The 21,108-nt window shown below is 45.2% G+C and overlaps 1 protein-coding gene across 1 annotated transcript in view; it reads right to left on the bottom strand.

The window, feature by feature from the left end:
- LOC116979175 (probable E3 ubiquitin-protein ligase HERC4) overlaps positions 1 to 21,108 on the bottom strand; it is a 75,443-nt gene that overhangs the window by 39,161 nt on the left and 15,174 nt on the right. The window contains exons 6-11 of the mRNA XM_033030752.1: positions 20,901 to 21,031; positions 12,439 to 12,596; positions 11,557 to 11,633; positions 9,760 to 9,884; positions 5,551 to 5,607; positions 3,575 to 3,680 (exon numbers count right to left, since the gene is read on the bottom strand). Of these exons, the coding sequence (XP_032886643.1) occupies positions 3,575 to 3,680; positions 5,551 to 5,607; positions 9,760 to 9,884; positions 11,557 to 11,633; positions 12,439 to 12,596; positions 20,901 to 21,031 (654 nt within the window). The remainder of the gene's footprint in view (positions 1 to 3,574; positions 3,681 to 5,550; positions 5,608 to 9,759; positions 9,885 to 11,556; positions 11,634 to 12,438; positions 12,597 to 20,900; positions 21,032 to 21,108) is intronic.

The raw sequence follows: 21,108 nt of genomic DNA, 5'->3' as shown, positions 1-21,108 counted from the left end.
AATTCATTGAGGCTACTCCACCACGATTCTGGTTAAAAACAAAGAACAGGTCAGTAAGGTTCATATCAAGGGCTCCACAGTAGCTAGTAGAGTTGCTGCCTCACAGAGCTGGAGATCTGGGTTCGATCATGACCTTGGGTGCTGTTGGGGTAGAGTTTGCATGTAGTCGGGATGGAACCCGGGTCTCTGGCGCTGTAATGCAGCAACTCTACCGCTGCACCACCGTGCCGCACTGAGTTCACCTCGGAAGGTAAAATTGAAGATGAATAGTTTGTAATATGTTTAATCCAAAAGGTTACATACTGCGGTAGCATGATGGGAAAAGAGGCCAACATAGTGAACAGGATGTTAGGAGTGGCAATGAATAGATTCATCAGGTGGTTAGATTCCACAACATAGTGAACTAAACGTAAAATAAACATTGGAAGTTTTAAACCAGGCTGAGGACAATAACTAATTGGGAAATAGAGGTGTCCTTTATGGCATCCATTTGTTCGATAAATGGAAGAATGTTTTATCCAGTAACAGGACACAGGAGGTTAAAGATAACAGACAGACAGACAGCAGCAGATCGGACATCTCAGTGACTTGGGGTTACAAGATCGTGCCAGAACTGGGCAACTGTGTGCTGTTCCACAAGAGGATCTATTGTACTAATGTAAGGTATGGTCTGAAGAAGGGTCTCGACCCGAAACGTCACCCATTTCTTCTCTCCAGAGACGCTGCCTGACCCGCTGAGTTACTCCAGCATTTTGTGTCTACCTTCGATTTAAACCAGCATCTGCAATTCCTTCCTACACATGAGGTATGGTTTGGTTGGATAACGTGCAGAACAAGCTTTTCACTGTATCTCTGTACACGTGGCAATAGGATCATAAGAACATAAGTGATAGGAATAGAATTAGGCCATTCGGCCCATCACGTCTACTCCGCCATTCAATCATGGCTGATCTATCTCTCCCTCCTAACCCCATTCTCCTGCCTTCTCCCCATAACCTCTGACACCAATAAATAGAATAAACAGATAACATTGGGGAAAAACAAAGATGAAAGGCTGCAGACATTGATCAATTGATCCATAGGTGTAATATGCACATGTAGCCATTGTGTTGTGAGAATATAAAAATGCTGTGGGTGCTGCGAATCTTTGAAACACTTTGGATTCTCTCAGGTTGTTTTTCAATGCGTACTGTTGAGGCCATGAATAACCTGACTTGTTGGAGAAATTCATCTCTTGCTCTAAGAGATGTTCTTTGTGTCTGTTCCTATCTGTGCCACAATGAAGAGGGCAACTGGGCCTCACATGTAAGCCAGATTTGGGTACGTTAAACACAAAATTCTCTCTGAATCCCTCTGGAGAGTGCTACACTGTTTCTGTTTAATGTCAGAATTCCAGCATCCACACATTTTATTCTTGCATAGAAAATAGAAAGGGACAGCACAGCAACAGGCCCTTCAACCTGCAATGTCTGTGCCGAACATGATGCTAAAATAAACTAACCTCATCTGCCTGCGCATGATCTACATCTCTCCATTTCCTGCATATCCATGTGCCTATTAAAAGCCGCTTAAACATCGTATCTGCGGAGCTTACACAGTACGTTCTCCCAGTGGTTTCTTCATGGGTTTCTCCCGGTGCTCCGGTTTCCTCCCACACTCCAAAGACGTACAGGTTTGTAAGTTTGTAAGTCTGTAAAGTGTCCCTAGTGTGTACAATAGTGCTAGTCTATGGGGTGATTGTTGGTCGGGGTGGACTCGGTGGCTGAAGGGCCTGTTTCCACACTGTATCTCTAAAGTCTCACCTCAGCCTCCGAAGCTCCAGAGAAAACCATAAGACCATAAATAAGGCCATTCTGCCCACTGTCTGCTCCGCCATTCGATCATGGCTGATCGTTTCTCCCTCATTCTCCCGCCTTCTCCCCGTAAACCTTTGACGCCAAACAATCCGTCCAACCTCTCCTTGTAGCTAATACCGCCTAATCCATGCAGTATTCTGGTAAACCTCCTCTACACCCTCTCCAAAGTCTCCACATCTTTCCTGTAATGGGGCGACCAGAACTGCATGCAATACTCCAAATACGGGATAACCACGCATCAACATTTCCTGGGCCACACATTGTGTTGGGAGAATTCCTTGTGCTCATACCAAGTATCTGCAGTTGGCTTTCTTCCAGAGCCACTATGGCTGTACTCAGAAGACCTGCAAGTTTCACTGAGTTGTTCTCCTCCATCTGGATATCTAGGAGTTCTGGCAGAACAAGATAGACTCGAAGAGCTTCCACACCAGCAGGAGACTTGGTCAAGGAGGGAATTAGAATTTCCTCCACTGTGGTCGTGACCTAAAAATCAATGAGTATGATTAATGTATCATCGTTAAAAATAATATATATTTATATAGCAACGTGATTCAAGAAAATGTTCTTACAAAATTCATACAAAAGTTGATGTTGATCCGTAAAGAACAGAAGAGTCGAGGAGCTCAAGTATATAGTTCACTGAAAATGGTGTCACAGGTAGATAGGGTAGTGTAGAAGGTTTTTGGCACGTTGGCCTTCGTCAGTCATGGAATTGAAAATAGACACAAAATACTGGAGTAATTCAGTGGGTCAGGCAGCATCTCTGGAGAAAAGAAGTAGGTGACATTTCGGGTCGAGACCCTTCTTCACACCAGTCCGAAGAAGGGTGTCAACCCGAAACGTCACTTATTTGTTTTCTCTAGAGATGCTGTCTGACACGCTGAGCTAATCCGTTTTTTTGTGTCTATCTTCGGTTTAAACCAGCATCTGCAATTCCTTCCAACACACACATTGGTTATAGAAGATAGACACGAAATGATGGTGTAACTCAGCGGGTCATACAGCAACTCTGGAGAAAAAGAAAAGGTGATGTTTTGGGTCAGAACCCTTCTTCAGACTGAAAGTAGAGGTGGGGTGGGGAATAAACTGGAGATGGGAAAATAAGTTGGAATGTCATATTAGAGTTGTGCAAGATAATGGTGAGGCTGCACTTGGAGTATTGTGTTCAAATTTGATCACCCTGCTAATAGGAAGATGCTATTAGCTGGAAAGAGTGCAGAGAAGATTTAAATTGATTTTGCCAGGACTTGATGGCCTGAGCTATAGGGAAAGGCTGAGTAGGCTGGGATTTTATTCCTTGGAGTGTGTAACGCTGATGGATAATCTTATAAAGGGGTATAAAATCATGAGGGAATAGATAGGGTGAATGCACAGACTTTTGCGCAGGGTATAAGAATCAAGAACTCGAAGACATCAGTTTAAGCTAAGAGTGGAAAGGTTTAATTGAAACCTGAGGGGCAATGTTTTGATACAGAGTGAGGAGGGTATATGGAACGAGTTACCAGAGGATGTAGTGAAGTCTGCTATAATAATAACATTAAAAATACATTTGGATAGAAACATGGATAGGAAAGGTTTAGAGGAATATGGACTAAACATGGATGAATGGGATGAGCTTAGTTGGGGCATCTTGGTCGCTATGGATGGGTTGGGATAAAGGCCTGTTACCGTGCTGTTCTTTTCAGGTGCAGAGTGATTGATTCAATCGTTACAATTACCTCTTGCAAAAGTATGGGATGTTTTCCCAGTTTCTCGAACCAGAGACTTGCAGCTGACAGGTCGACTCCTGAGGTTTCTCTGCCTGTTTTGAAATGCTCATCCCCACTGTAAGAAGAAAATATACCATTAACTTTACACAGAATTGATAGTTTAGGGTAGATTCTGGTTGGGATGATTCAGCACGGAGTATAGGAAGGAGAACTTAGTGACATTGTGACAGGACAATAACCACTCCCTCAATGTCAGCAAGATGAAGGAGCTAGTTATTGACTTCAGGAAGCATGGTGGAGTACATGCCCCAATCAGCATCAATGGTGCGGATGTGAAAATGGTTGAAAACTTCACGTTCCTTGGTGATAATATCACCATGATTTGTTGTGAACCAACCACATAGATGTAGCTATGTTACAAAATTTTGAGATTTAAAAATCAAGTCTGCAATTTATCCCATCAGATAAAGCAAAAAAAGTTTAATTTGACACCTAATTCACTTTCATATCTTCAGTAATAAAAAAGTTATGGCCATTTTCATACTCGGAAATTAGCATCTTGTTGCCTATAGCTTTTCCATTGACTTAACACAAAAGCTGTGATCAAGGACAGTCAAAAGCCCATAACTTTCTTAAAAATTAAGAGAACTGAATGAAATGTTCAGTTATTATAGATTGAAGCATTCTGAAACAAATATGAAACAATGTTACTTGGATGACCTGAAATTAAAGCATATAGTTAGTTGCCCAATTGTAGCTAATTACAAAATTCAATTACTAGATATAAACATCTATCCATTTCTTAAGAAAAGGTTAACATTTTTAAAAAGCCTAAGTGTCCAAATAGCATTCACACAAGAATTCACAATATAACATGATTTTTAAATATCAGTCATGAATTTATAGGCCAAATGGAAGGAATTTAGTGTTTAATTCCTGTAAATGAATGGGCATTTAAATCATCTTGCTAGTGGGATTTTGTGGAACGCGCTGGTTTGGAACGTTGCAGTTGGAGTGAATTTAAACCCCATATCGACAGGAAAAACACTGCCGGTTCGTATATTTACATAATTACTTTTCGCAACGTGAAATTTTGATTAAAGGCATCCTAAGAAGCAAGTTTATATGAAAAAATAAACGGCATAACTTGCCTTGTCCCCTACGTGAGATCCGTCTCGTTGTCGGCATTGACAGCATTTGAAGATGATTTTAATTTTACTCCAACAATTAAATTATCCAGCGCTAATTTTAATAAAACGGCAGTCTAAGCGATTTTTCTTTAGCAACTAAACAGCCTGGCAGAGAACGATTTGAATAGGCTGCAAAAAAATCGCATTTTAAACCCGCCCCCCTCTCAAAGGCGCCAAAGTCGCGCACACGGGCAGTAGCAGAACTGCAGCGCCGCTGAAGGTAAGTTTTGTAACATACCTAATAGATGCGACAACCAAGAAAGTACACCAACACCTCCACTTGCTGCTGTGACTGACAAAATTTGGCACATCTTCAATGACTTTTACAAACATCCACAGAAGCACCTTGGAAAGCACACTGTCAGGTTGCACCACAGATTGCTTTGGGAACAGCTTTGCCCAAGACCTACAATTAACCTACAAACCCATTTTTGGGATGTGGGAGGAAATTGGAGGAAATCCATGCAATCATAAGGAGAACGTGCAAACTCCACACAGGCTGCACCCAAGGTCAGGATCGAACCTGGGTCTCTGCCGCTGTGAGGCAGCGGCTTTTCAGCACCATTGTTGATTGCTATCTCTCTGCTCTATTTAACCTTCATCCTTAATAAAAACATAAGAGATAAAGCAGGCCATTCAGCCACACAAACCTTCCTTACTCTGAACCCAGATCCCTGGAGCTGTGAGGCAGCAGCACTACCTGCTGTGCTGAGCCTACATCTCCGCATCATACACCTGCTCTTGGTGAATATATTTCCATGTTCCCACCCTCCATCCAAGACTCTTTACTCTCACCTGACTTCCAAGAAGCTCCCGTTGAGGCATTCAGCGGAGAACATGTGACCAATCTCCCTGGAAAAAAGTGGACACTGTTTATTGAGATCAATGTCAGATGTGGTTATGGCTTAGTCTTTCAATCAAAGAGTGATAAATGCAAACCAGATAATATAACAGAATGGAACTTTGATTTTGCATCAAAATGCAGTCCTGACCTTCCACCTACCTCACTGGAAACCTATGAACTATCTTTAATCGACCGAAAACATCACCTATTCCTTTTCTCCAGGGATGCTGCCTGACCCACTGAGTTACTTCAGCATTCTGTGTCTATCTTCGATGTAAACCAGCATCTGCAGTTCCTTCGTAAACTGTTAAACTGAGTTATTTTGTCAATCTAAAGTCAACTTGACTCAAACACTTGTAGCTGTTGAAATCTATTCTTTATTCAGCTGAGTCTCTTGAACCTTCCAACACAGAGCTGATGCTCTGGGGCAGGTCCAGAGAGGAGTAACTTTGATAGAACTCATGTCATTAATATAGGTATTAAACATTTCAGATACAGAGGGTATGACAAGCCAGTAACCAATCATCTGAGTCCTTCTGATGATTTACAACATCAGTCACATGATCCCCCTTCCCTGGCCTCATTACAACCTTTGTTTGCCTGTGGTATAACTTTGCTTTAGAATTATTTTATTTCAACACAGCAAAACCCCAGTAGGCTCAATTATCAATGACCACTCCTCAAAATATAAGATACATACTAGCCTAAGTGGGACCCGTTGGGTCCCAGCATCACACGGGAGGGCTGGTCACCAACACAATATTCCACCTCTCCACCAATTCCAATATTGCTCGCCAGTGGGGGGGCTGTCTATTGCGCCAGTATGGGTGTTGCGGGCCAAAGGTACTGGTTTCCAGAGGGATAGTATAGACATTGTGGGCTGAATGGATTCTTGGACTGACATCCAACTGTTGCAACGATTTTTAAAAAGCCAAGCCAAGGCAAACAATTGGGCTGCAGCCACCTGACAACCAAAATTCATTTTGTGAACACAAACTTGTTAAAAAGTGAGGCAAACAATTGGGCTGCAGCCACCTGACAACCAAAATTCATTTTGTGAACTCAAACTTGGTAAAAAGGCGAGGCAAACATTTGGGCTGCATCCACCTGACAAACAAAATTCATTTTGTGAACATAAGCTTTATAAAAAGGTGAGGCAAACAATTGGGCTGCAGCCACCTGACAACCAAAATTCATTTTGTGAACACAAACTTGTTAAAAAGGCGAGGCAAACAATTGGGCTGCAGCCATCTGACAACCAAAATTCATTTTGTGAACACAAACTTGTTAAAAAGGCGAGGCAAACAATTGGGCTGCAGCCACCTGACAACCAAAATTCATTTTGTGAACACAAACTTTAAAAAAAGGCGAGGCAAACAATTGGGCTGCAGCCACTTTACAATCGCATCGAGGGGACTCACCGTGGAGTAGATGTGCGTTCAGTGTTATTCACAGCTCAGAGAGCCGTGACCCTCTCGATTCCTGGGTCTGGCAGAGACTGAGTGAGGCACTACACTTATGGGTTTTATAGTCCCTCCCCCTGCCGCCAGCGGGGGCAGCAGAGAGAATGGGAAATGTTTTAAAAACATTAATATCTCTCTGATTTTTAATCGATGGAAAAAATCCTCTGGTCCCGGAAAGCAGAAGGGGGCTCTGAACGAGGTAGCCAAAAATGACGGCAGTTGGTGGCGGCGTTCTCTCGGAAATTGCAGCACAGTGGGCCAAAAGCGGTCAAGATCAGGCTTTTAGTAATATAGATGTAACACAATGATCACACAAGAAACACTTTCCATACCAAGAAGAAAGATATTTCTATAAATCTAAACATTTCCTATAAGTCTAATGTTTACATTTCTACTAAGACAATACATTTCATAAATTGTTTCATTATAATTTTACACAGTTTGAAATACTATTGCCTATGTCTTTAAAACATTAATTATATAAGTTTGCTGAATTTTCTAAGTTCAAAACCCATACACCTCATACATGGGTCGTAAATCAACTCAATTAATAAGTGTTTGGTGCCAGGATACAACTCAATTCTAATTTGTAGCCCCTTTCCCTGCTATCTGGACACTGGATTTCCAATCTCATGTACAAGGCAGAACACAAGGGAGATTTACAACTCAAATCATTACATCAGAATTACATCTGCTTCTTCAACTTCCTATAAACATATCCATCAATCAAATTATCTTCTTCTCCAAGCAACTGCTCCCCTTCACATACATCCTATTCCTTATCACAATCTCATTATAATTTAACATGTCCAAGGCTAACTACAGGGTCTATTATCTCTCAGCCTTGAATTCTGTCTCAAACTCAGCATAACCCTCACAGCTTAAGAATGTGCCATAGAGAGAGCAGCTGACCTCTGGCCGAAGAAGAGGCCCCTATTCAGCTATCCATTCTTCAGCACAAAGTCATATCAAATACAATTTCCTCCAGTGTTATAATTGCCTCAAATCAATAAACTAAGCTTGACTCATCCTTCCCTATGTGTATATGCTTCATTGCACTTTATTTTGTCAGGAAAACCTTAAGCTTTTCTTTTGCAAATTACCTAGCTTATATAAAAGTCACTATCCGAGCGGTTCTATTCATATAATATTTCCTCAAAACTAAACTAAATCCAAGCTCTCTCCCATTCCCGATATCAGATATCAAATTCTGACCTCCTGAGCATTCTGAACATTGACAACAGAACTCATGAAATCACGTGTACCTTTACAAGACTTTGGTTAGTCTGCTTTTGGAGAATCGCATGCAGTTCAGGTCACATCATTACAAGAAGTCCAGTACGTGGAGGCTTTGGTGTGGGTGCAGAAGAGGTTTACCAGAATGTTGCATGGATTAGAGGGCATTAGCAATAAGAAGCGGTTGGACAAATTTGGATTGTTTTCTCTGGAGTTGGGGAGGTTTTGGGGGAGACCTGATAGAAGTTTATAAAATTATGAAACGTTCTGACTGTCCACTTTGTCTATGCCTCTCATAATCTTATATCAGTTCTATCACTGCATAGATAGAATAAAGATACCGTGGGGACAGAAGAGGGAGAGAGATACTTCTATCAGGTTTCCCCCTCAATCTTTGACTCTCCAGAGAAACCATTCCAATTGTGTCCGACCATTCCCTGTAGCTAATATCCCCTACTCCAGGCATTATTCAGGTCAACCTCCTGCATCCTCTCCAACGTCTCAACATCCATCCTGTAATGGGGGCATTCAGAACTTCACACATTAACCCCAAATGCAGCCTAACCAACGTCTTACAAAGCTGCATCATGACTTCCTGACTCTTATACAAATGCCTCAACCAATGAAGGTAAACATACTATATGCCTTCTTTACCACTCTATTTACCAGACTTGCCACTTTCAGGAATCTGTGGCCCAAAGATCCACTCTGGGATCTATCAAGAGTGCCAATCAACTGTATACCTTCCCCTTACATTCCCCTCGCACTTGCTCAGATTAAACTCCATCTGCCATTTCTTCGCTCATTGTTGTAGCTGATCTCTATCCCATTGACAGCCTAATTCATTTCAAATATTCTGATGAAAGGCCATTGACTTGTAATGTTAACTCTGTTTCTCCCTCCACAGACACTGCATATCCTGTTGGGTCATTCTGGCATTTTCTAATTTTACCTCAGATCTTCTGACCCCACAGTATCTTGTTTCTATCTATGAGTATGGTTGTCCAATTTTTTGCTTCAGAGATACAGCATGGAAACAGACTCTACAGCCCACCAATTCCATGCTGACCATTGATCATTTATTCATGTGTAGTCTTTTCTTTGACTGGAGAGCATGCAAACAAAAACTTTTCACTGTACATTGGTACACATGACAATAATAAACAAAACTACACTAAACTCTTCCATGTTATCTCACTTTCTCATTCACCCCCTACATGCTAGGGGAAATATACAGTGGCCAATTAACCTACTCGTCTTTGGACTGTGAGCGGAAACCAGAGAACATGGAGGAAAAGCACACGATCACAGGGAGAATGTGCAAACTCCACACAGGCAGCACCCGTAGCCAGGATCGAACCCGGGTCTCTGACGCTGTAAGGCGGCAGCTCTACAGCCATGTCACTGTGCCGCCCCTAAACCAATGTGAGCCACATTTAATATGAAGAAAGTCACACTCACTCTTTGATGTCCTTCTGTAGCTCCCCATTATCCAGAATGCTCCAGGTGTTCCAGAATGAGTCTTCAGCCATGACAATTCTCCTTAGAGGATTGAATGAAGACTGGTAGTCAGCAGAGTGTGAGGCCTACAATGAGCAAAGGAAACCAAGGAAGCTAGCTTGCTCCGGAAACTCCAAATAACCGCACAGAAATTCACCATTATCAAGGCACAATATGTGGTCTTATACTGAAAATCACCAGATAATCCTTATACTGCATATCACCAGGTTTTGTTTGGTTTAGTTTAGTTTACTCCAAAGATTTACTATGTGATAGGAACCTGCGGGGTAGATATTTCACACAGAGGTTGGTGGGTATATGAAACCAGCTGACAGAGGAGATACTGCCTGGCTAAATGCCTCTTGAATTTAGTGATTGTATCTGATTCCACCACCTCCTCTGGCAGCAAGTTTAGAGCGGCACGTTTAAGACATTGGTGAGGCCACATTTAGAGTATTGTGTTCAGTTTGGGGCACCATGTTATAGGACAGATGTTGTCAAGCTGGAAATGGTGCATTGCCAGGACTCGAGGGCCTGAGCCATAGGGAGAGATTGAGTGGACTAGGATTCTATTCCTTGGAGCGCAGGAGGATGAGGGGTGATCTTATACTGTAGTAGTGTACAAAGTCATGAGAGGAATAAATCGGGTGGATGTGTAGAGTCTCTTGGCCAGAGCTGGGGAATTGTGATCCAAAAGAGATACGTTTAATGTGAGGGGTAAAGATTTAATATGAACCTGAGGGGTCACTTTTTTTACAGCGGGTGTATGTGGGTGGTGGGGTGTATGAAACGAGCTACCGGAGGAGGTCGTTGAGTCAGGTACTATCTCAACGTTTAAGAAACATTTAGACAGGTACATGGGTCAGGATAGGATTTGAGGGATATGGGCCAAATGCAGGCAGGTGGGACTAGTGTAGATGGATATGTTGGTCGGTACGACAAGTTGGGCCACTGGGGATATTTCCACGCTGGATGACTTTATGACACTGCCATGATCATATCTGTATCTACCACCACAGTGCATTCCCAAGGCAGCGTGAAGTGTAGATGGAGTGAATGGTGCGGAGTCTGGTCTGTGTGATGGAGTGGGCTACATCTCCAGCTCTCTGCAGGGTATTGTGATCTTGGGCAGAGCTGATGCCATATCAAGCTGTGATCTCAAGCATGGCATCTCACTCTCAGCTACCCCAGGAGCTCAGGACGTTGCTGCTATTCCACATTGATTAACAATTTAACCTGCTGCGAAACGTTTCTGGCGATCGGTGTAGTGGCTTCTCAGCGTGCGTACATGCAAAGTGGTAGCGGCTTATCTGCAAGGCAGAGAACTCAAGGCCAACCCTCATCTTCCCACTCAACCTTGCCCCTCTCATGTTGAACCTATGTCCTTTGGCTCTTGATTTCTCTAAACTGGGTGAAAGGTACAGGTACATGGAGAGGAAAGGCCCAATCACAGGCAAATGGGTAGGATGGAACTGCAGATGCTGGTTTACATTGAAGGTGAACACAAAATGCTGGAGTAACTCAGCAGGTCAGGCCGCATATCTGGAGAAAATAAATAGGTGACATTTCGGTCGGGACTCTTCTTCAGACGTCTCCAGTCTGAAGAAGGGTTTCGACCCGAAACGTCACCTATTTATTTTCACCAGAGATGCTACCTGATCCGCTGAGTTATTCCAGCACTCCGTGTCAGTAAGGGTATCATACTGACACGGCTGGGCTGTACTGAGAGGGCAGAATATTTGCGAGTATGTTTCCTACCTTAACACCAAAGCACAAGGCAACGCTCTGGTTGGCTCCAGCAAATATCCTTTTCACAGCTGGTTGGAGCAGACCTCCTGTCGAGGGTCATGAGGAAGAAAAATAAATTCAATTTTTTAATCACACCTAGGAAATATTTCAGAGGCACAGAGAGAGATGGGAAGGGATAGAGAGAGAGAGTGGTGGAAAGACAGAGATAGAGAAAGGAAGCGATATAGAGAACAAGTGTGGATGAGGAGAAAAAGAGAGAAAGAGGAAAACAGATAGAGAGAGGCAGGGGTGAGAGAGAGAGAGGGGGGGAAAGAGATGGGAAAAGAGAGATAAAATAGGGAGAGACAGACAGACAGTCACTGAATAAGGAAATGTTTGCAAAGCAAGCTGTGGGTCTTTATTTCTTGGAGCAGGAGACTGAGGGGTTAATCTTATAGACATGTTTCAGACTGTGAGGGGAATAGATAGGGTAAATGCACAGTCTTTTACCCAGGGTAAATGAATCAAAAACTAGGGTGGTGTAGGTCTTTGATGATATTAGCTGCCTTTTTGAGGCAATGCTTCTAACTGATCCCTTCGATGGTGGAGAAGGTCAGGACCTATGATGGACCAGACAGTGTCTACCTTACATTTAAGATGAGAGGGGAAAGATTGAATAGGAACCTGAGGGGCAATATTTTTACACAGGTGGAACGAGCTGCCAGAGGACGTAGTTGAGGCAGGTACTATAACACAATTTAAAAGACACTTGGACAATGGACAGAAAAGGTTTGGAAGGATCTGGGCCAAATGTGGGCAAATGGGATTAGCTTGTGTGGGGCATCTTGGTTGGCATGGACAATTCTGTGCTGTGTGACTCTATTCCTCTATGACAATACAGAATATTCCTACCAGGAGCAGGCTGCAGGTTGTGGGTCCCGTCTGTTGAGAAAGTGACCAGGCAAGGCACAAAATGGCCAATGGTTTGTCCGGTTCCCAACTGCCCGTTCTCTCCACGGCCAAAGGAATAGAGTTGCCGCGATGCCGAACTGAACACCATGGTGTGGGAGCTGCAAAACACAACACCACAATCAACAAGCTGGAAATGTAATTGAATTCAGGAAATGCTGAAAACACACTGCAGGTCAGGCAGCATCTCTGGAGAGAGAAACAGGATGGCTCATTGCAGGATGTGGGAGGTTTGGAGTGGATGCAGAGGTGATTTACCAGAACGGATGCGAATCGAAACATCACCTATCCTTGTTCTCCAGAGGTGCTGCCTGACTCGTTGAGATTCTCCAGCACTTAGTTTGCATGTTTTTATGTTGACCGGAATGCTGCCTGGATTAGAGTGTATTAGCTAGATTGAGAGGTTGGACAGACTTGGATTGTTTTAGTTTAGATTATTGCCACGTGTACTAAGGTACAAAGGAAAGCTTTGTGTTACATGCTAAACAGTCAGCGGAAAAACAATACATGATTACAATTAAACCATCCATGCTGTGCACATACAGGATATAGTGAATAACGTTCAGTGCAAGGTAAAGTCCAGTAAAGTCCGATTAATGATAGCCTGAGGGTCTCCAATTAGTTAGATGGGAGGTCAGGACCGGTCTCAGGTTGGTGAGAGGACGGGTTCAGTTGCCCAATAACAGCTTGGAAGAATCTGTCATTGTGGGGCTAAGTGTAAAGGAGATATGTGAGGCAAGCTTTTTACAGAGAGTGGTGGGGGCCTGGAACACTCTGCTGGAGGCAGATACAATAGTGGCATTTAAGAGGCTATTAGCTAGGTACGTGGATGTGCAGAGAATGGAGGGATATGGATACGTGCAGGTAGAGGAATTTATTTTTACTTGGCATCTTGTTCGGCATGGACATTGTGGGCCGAAGGGCCTGTTGCTGTGCTGTACGGTTCTATGTTCATCTCTCCTCACCCTGTCAGTCATATCTCCTTTCTATTTCTATCTCTTCTGCACTTCCTCTGTAACTTGTTTTCTCTCCTTCCCAGTTACTTTGACGGGCGCCGACCAAGGATCACCCCGTTCACTAGCACGATCCTGCACACTAGCGACAATTTACAATTTTTACCAAAGCCAATTAACCTACAAACCTGTACATCCTTGGAGTCTGGGAGGAAACTGAAACACTGAAAAATTGCAAACTGACGTGGGCACGGGGAGAATGTACAAACTCCGTACAGACAGCACCCGTAGTCAGGATCGAACCTGGGTTTCCGACGCTGTAATGCAGCAACGCTGCCACTGCGAAACCGTGCTGCTCTGTTTTTTTTCTCCACAGACGCTGCCTGCCCTGTTGAGTATTTCTAGCGTATTCTGTATTGATTTCATTGAACAACATGCTGTGGATACGTCATTTTTTGGGCACAGACACAAAGGGCCAGCAGCCATCACTTGCAGGAAATAAATGGTTGCCCCATTTCATGGTGGAGTAGATACTGACTGGTTGTGCGACGGCCTGCTTTGGTAACCAGAATACCACTCGAAAGAACGAAAGATGTTGCATAAAGTGGTGGACACTGCCCAGTCCATCACCGATACTGAGCTCCCTGTTGTGTTCGAGGGCTAAATAATGCACAATCTACACTTGGTGTACAGAACCCGAAGTGTGTTTATTACCAGCCTAACGTGGCTGCTGCAAAACCCCAGCAGATCTCCCAGGGACCCCCCTTCGGAAACATTCATCTCGAGGCAGAGCCCTCTAGTGGTGACTCTAGGACACAACACATTTCCCCTCCTTATAATCGAAGTCTTATAAATATAAGTCCCGTTATCCACCCAAATATGTCCATATGCAATCAGTCCAACATAACAGCTCGGTGCACATAACGTTTAAGGCTTCACAGCTGATAATCGTGCAGATATTGAGGCCTCCTCCTCTGTCGCTGAGAGCGTCGAGCGGGAATAGACTGCTCTGCTGTGTGCTCTGCTGTATGCTGACCACAATCACTGTCTTGATTGGATATTGGGAAAGGAAAAGTGTCCAATTCGACTTCTTCCTGTCCCTGTCTACTTGCAATTAGACGCCTCGCGTTCCATTTGGTGTTATCCTGGAGGACGTACGTGTTCTCGCCGAATCTCCGTTTGATCTGTATCGGCTTGGAGAGTGCGCTTGCAAGCTTATGTTGTCTGTTAGGGCGGCTGATTCGTACCCAGTCGCCGACCTTGAACCGCGGCGCTCGTACTCTGCGTTTGGCATCACAGTATGCTTTCCCTTTTGCTTGTCTGTGAGCTATCATTTCCACCCTCGCTCTTGTGTCCGGATTTGGGTGCGATGATGGTTGAAGAGCATTCAGTTTTGTTCGCAGGTTTCACCCTATCATCAGCTCTGCTGGTGTTTTCCCAGTCAACGTGTGTGGTGTGGATCTGTAGGATCGAAGGAGAATATGGATTGACTGTTCGAACGTTTTCCCCTCTGACATGCTCGCTTTTATGCTTTCCTTAATCACGCGATTGAATCGTTCAACCCCGCCGTTCGATTGGGGGTTATATCTCGACGTCCGCTGATGTTGAATGTCGTAGCTCGCGAGGAAAGTGAAGAACTGTTCAGATATGAACTGAGGGCCGTTGTCTATCGTTATGACCTCTGGCAGTCCCCACTTAGTGAACAGCTTTTCGAGAATCGCGATGATCGAGCTTGTCGTGACTGAGAAAGTAGTTGCGATCTCAGGCCACTTGCTGTGGAGATCATGTACTACAAGTAGAAACCGCTGGCTTCTTGGCGCAGCTTGCACCTCTGCGGAGATATCGAGTTGCAAGTGCATCCATGGTTTGTCCGGCCATGGGATTGGCTGAAGAGGGGCAGGACATGGTCTTGTTGCTTTCTCACTAATTGTGCATGCTTCACAATTTTTAACGAAAACTTCTACGCGACGATCTATTGCTGGCCACCACACTGCTTCGCAACACCGTTGTTTCATCTTAACAATGCCCGGGTGTCCTTCGTGTGCCAGTTGTAACACGCGGTGTTGCAATGATTTGGGTATAACCACTCGAGTTCCGCGCGTGACACATGTATCGTCAACCACAGCCAGTTCATGGCGTACCCTGTGGTACGGAACCAAGTCGTCTGCTATCTCCTTGGGCCAGTCTGTCCTGAGATACTGGCAGACGATTTGCAGTGTGCCGTCAGCTGTCGACTCTGCTTTCAGCTCTCCCCGCGTCACGAGATTCGCCATCGCGTGCGAAATTACCGCGAGAAAGTATTCGTCGATGTCGCTTGAAGCGTCGCTATCGCGTGTGCTTGCGGGTGCCACCGTTGGGACGCGACTGTGCATGTCTGCGTCAACCTGCGAGGTATTCTACTTTGAAGTTGTACTGATGAAGGCGACCGGACCATCTGTAGATCGTGAGCGGACGGTGTCCTGAGCCTGACGTGTCCAACAACGTAGTTAGCGTTTGGTGATCCATACGGAGAGTAAATGGTCTCCTCTATAGGTATACGTGCCAGTGTTCACACGCGTATATGCATGCTAATGCTTCGCGTTCCCCGGTGGAGTACTTGCGTTCTGTGGCAGTCAAGGGACGGGACGCGAATGTGATCAGTCGTTCCCTTCCATCGATACTCTGTGAGAATACTGCTCCGATGGCTATACCGGAAGCATCTGTTGTGACGTACGTTTCTGCACTTGGGTCGAAGTGTGCGAGAACAGGCGAAGATGCTATTTTGTCTTTCAGCGTGTTGAACGTGAAGTCCTGCTCATCCGCCTATTCCCACTGTGTGTCTTTCCGTAGCAGCTTCTGTAGCGGTTCTGAGATCTGCGTGTACTGCAGCACTAACTTGCGGTAGAAGTTGGTGGTGCCCAGAAATGGCGCTAGCTCTTTCACGTTAGTTGGGGCGGGGATCACGCTGATGGCTTGGACATTGTCCTGAGTAGGCTCAACTCCAGACGCTGTCACTCTGTACCCGAGAAAATCAATCTCGGATGCTGTAAATGTGCAGTTTGCTGCGTTGAGCGTCAAGTTGTGTTGTGCGAGACGAGCTAACACTGCATGCAGTCATCGATCGTGTTCCTCCTTGTCCCTTCCATGGACCATGACATCATCGAGGAGATTGAGTGCTCCGTCAATGCCTGTCAGAACCGACGCCACGATTTTTTGAAATGCGCTAGGCGCTGAGCACAGTCCATACGGCATCCTACGGTACTGAAATACACCTTCATGTGTAATGAATGCTGACAAATGCTGACTGCGTTCTGCTAGTGGTACCTGAAGGTAGCTTTGGCGCATGTCCAGTTTTGTGAACACCGTTGAACCGTGGAACGATGCAGCTAGCTCTTATATTGTTGGCAGAGGGTATTTGTCCAAAATGATGGCTTTGTTGACCGCTTTGAGATCGATGCACAGCCTGAGTTCACCGTTCTTGCGTCGCGCGATGACCAGATTCGATATCCAAGGGGATGAATCGATGCGCTCAATGATACCATCCTTTTCGAGTCGTTTCAGTTCCGTTGAGACTTCTGCGCGAACAGAAAATGGTAGACGCCGTAGGCTTTGTGAAACCGGCCGGACTGATGTGTCTACACGAGGTGCGTGGCAGTACCCTTTAACTATCCCAAAACCCGATATAAGAGAGGGGTACTCATGTCCATAGTCCGCGTCGCTGATCACATTGATGTTCATGCTGGTTGAGTCCTGAAGCTTGAACCCTAGTTGATCAAACAAATTGACTCCCATCAGACTCTTTCCTTCTGTGACGTAGAATGTGAAGCTATCGAGCTTAACTCCTTTGTAGCAGACAGGAACGGTCACTAGCCCTCTCGTGGGTATGGTTAAACCATCATAAGCGTGAAGAGTGTCCCTCAGGGGAGCAAGTGGGTAATCCGAAAAATACCTTTTGTAGAGGTCGACGCTCAAAATTGAAACCTTCGCCCCCACATCTATGAGGAGCCAGACCGAGGTCCCAGCGATCTCGACCTTGCAGTTTTTGAAAGTCCCTGTTGACCGAACATCCTGGTCAGCTCTGTCCTTTATGGAGTACACATCGTGTCCACCAGGAGATGCATCGTCTACTTGGCGGACCGATGACACCTTCTCCTTCGATGACCGGCATACTTTCTCGAAGTGATTCAGCTTTGAACACGTGTTGCATCGTTTACCGTACACTGGACATTCCCCGGGAGCGTGTGTCCGGCCACAATTCGGACACTGCTTGTTTGCGCGACCGTGTTTTGATTGCCTCTGAATGCCTTGCACTGGTGCTGTGTTCATCTGATGGGATGCAGGACTAAATGATCCCTCCGAGCATGCCATCTGCTGTTGTTTGAGCACCTCGGCGTTATGCATGGCACTTTCAATTTGCACAGCTAACACTTGTGCCTTTTCGAGTGTGAGTTATCCTTCAGATTCCAATTAAATCTTTTGCCCTTCAACTTAAACCCATGTCATCTGGTCCTCAATTCCCCTACTCTGGACAAGAGACTCTGTGCATCTACCCGATCTATTCCTCTCATGATTTGAAACATCTGAAAACTGTGACCTCCAGGTTCAAGAACAGCTTCTTCCCAGCAACCGTCAGGCTGTGGAACACTGCGCAACACTAAATACAAACGCACCTCGGCACCGATCAACTATGGAGCTTGTATAAGATTGCACTACGTACAGCGGCTTTGCACTATTAGAAATATAATAGTGTTTCTGCCCACAATGTCTTTGCCAAACATGAAACACAGTTAAACCCCTGTCTCATGGTGCGAGTCGACCCACGAGTGACCCCGAGTTTAAAACAAATTAAACTCATGGTAATCACGTACAATTAACGTAGCGGGAACGTCGGAACTCGTGGACGCAACTTAGCGACTCGTGGCGCTAACGGCAGGTACCCGGGAAACTTGTTAACTCTTGAAAATTTTTAAACATGTTTAAAGATTTCCACGAGTCAAATTTACCTTTGAAGATAAAATTTGAAACTTTTAAACTCGTTGTAAGAACGTAGTGGCCCGTGAGTTTACCGTAGTGACTCTTGAGTCTACCGTGGGTTTGGCCTGAGTGCCAGAAATGTTGAAGATTAGTCAGATCTTAATGGGAAATGAATGAATGGATGGATGGATAGGGGTCTGAAATTAACTTGGATACTTTCGATGGGAGAGAGCCGCCAATGAAGTTGAATGTACAGAGCGAAGATGGGGGCTCAAGCATTGATGGGAAGGGTTAACACCGGGCGGGACGCGTGAAAAGTGACCATACTGAGGGAATTCCCACGTATATGAAGCAGAGAGAAACGTGAGTTCTACATAGATTATGTTTGAGCCAGCGAGGAGATATTTCTTCAGATAATGATTTTACAATGTGAGGTGACATTATAAGCCACGGGATATAGACACAAAATGCTGGAGTAACTCAACGGGGCAGACAGCATCTTTGGAGAAAAGGAATTGGTGACGTTTCGGGTCGAGACCCTTCTTCAGACTGGTTTTGTGCTGTGCTGTTGCCATATCTCTGGAGAGAAGTAATGGGTCTCGACCCGAAACGTCACTCATTCCTTCTCTCCAGAGATGCTGCCTGTCCCACTGAGTTACTCCAGCATTCTGTGTCCATCTTCGCTGGCGAGGAACCGTGCGTGCCCTTTGCAAGTTTTCGCTCTCAAACACAGATAACAGCAGATTATTAGGGGAAGAAACTCGTGTTCATGCCGCACGACATGTTTGACCACCAGCCGCCGCTACTCAAGGAGCTTGTGCTGAGCAGTAACCAGCTGTGGAGCTTTAACTGGGGCAGGCTTTACCTGCTAGGCTGGTTGGAGCTGCTGGCCCTCGGTAGCAACCTGTTGACCACGGTGCCTCCGATGCTGTCCAACTGCACCCAGACGCTGCGTCTTCAACCTCACCTGCAACCAGATCTCCAAGCTGACCAAGGACTTCCTGCGGGACGTGACCTCCCTGCAGTACCTGGATCTCAGCTACAACAACCTGAAGACCATCCAGGCCTCCAGTTTCCCAGACAGCGCCATCAAACACCTTCGGGAGCTGCGGCTAAGCGGCAACCACTTTCTCTGCACCTGCGACGCCAGGTGGTTCGTGTGGTGGATCAATCAGTACACGGTCTACATCCCTCGCCTGGTCACCAATGTCACCTGCACCTCCCCCAAAGCTCGTCATGGTGGACCTGCACTCCTGCGAGTTGGATTACCTGGGCATTGGCCTCTACACTTTCTCCGCCTTGATCACCTTCTTGCTCCTCTATTTGATACTTAAAACAGGCCTTCATTCACGGTGGTGCAGCTGCCTGACAGCGAATGCAGCGTCGGAGACCCGGGTTCGATCCCGACTACGGGTGCTGTCTGTACTGAGTTTGTAAGTTCTTCCCGTGACCTGCGTGGGTTTTCTCCGATATCCCCCCACACTCCAAAGACGTACAGGTTTGTAGGTTAATTGGCTTGGTGAATGTAAAAATGTCCATAGTGGGTGTAGGATGGTGTTAGTGTGCGGGGATCGCTGGTCGGCGCGGACCCGGTGGTCCAAAGGGCCTGTTTCCTCTCTGTATCTCTAAACTATACTAACTGGTGAGAACACTGGACCTTCTTGGTCAGTTTATTATTTTACACATATACATTACACAGATCACGGAGTGCGAAATAAAGCTGACAAGCCGAGATCATGCAAGAAATGGAAGAAAACGGGAGATGATTTTATTCAGCAACTCCGTTCTGGCAGAACATCTATCCTGTGTTAAGAAACCTAACTTTCAGGGGATTTAAATCTTGAGTTCAACTGCTACTTGATTGTAATTGATTTACAAAAGCTTTGAAGTTCTCCCTGCCGTCCGTTTCTTAAATACCTTTATGTTATTTACAGCCAAGTATTTTAAATGCCATTTATTGCATTGTAGTAATGATAGGCAAGGATTTGATAAAAGCAGTTAATTACATGACAAGAGAAGCATGCAGCTACATAAGAGACACGGAGAAGCTGATCATCGGGGCAGTTCTGTCCATGGTCATGGGAGGCTTTTATAGTAAAATAAAACTGCATGACATATTTATCCATATGATGATTTTTCTACACGTCGGTAGTCGTTGTTGGCTCAAGAGTAACTCGGGAGAGGAACTTGGTTCATCGCAGAAATGAGAAGTAAACGGCAAACTTAGACATACACGTGGGAACTCGTTTAAACTCGTGAACATAAACTTGGAATCGACAACCACGAGTTTGATTTTTTCTTTCACTCGGGATCACTCGTGGTGGACTCGCACCGTGAGACAGGGGCTTTAAAGTAATCTCCTCTGCCTGCGTGTAATGCATATCCTTCCAAGATTGATCAGCTGTGATTGAATGGCGGATGGGCTGAATGGCCTAATTCTGCTCCTATGACATTGATATCCTCTGCGTCGCGGTTTATCTCAACATTTTAGTAGCTTACCTCCCGCAGGCAATCTGGGAGACTTTGATTCCATCCAGCCCCTCGAGCAGCCGAGGTTTCAGCTCGTCTCTGTCAGAGTTGTGGCCGAGTTGACCGTACGTTCCCGCTCCAAATGTGTAAACAAGCCCATCCTGACGGAGACACAACTTCCAGGTTTAGGTTGATTATTGTCACGTGTACCGAGGTACCGTGAAAAGCTTTTCTTGCA

The sequence above is a fragment of the Amblyraja radiata genome, chromosome 1 (genome assembly GCF_010909765.2).
Source record: "Amblyraja radiata isolate CabotCenter1 chromosome 1, sAmbRad1.1.pri, whole genome shotgun sequence".
In the NCBI taxonomy this organism is placed as follows: Eukaryota; Metazoa; Chordata; class Chondrichthyes; order Rajiformes; family Rajidae; genus Amblyraja; species Amblyraja radiata.
This window is presented reverse-complemented; position numbering and strand designations above follow the sequence as displayed.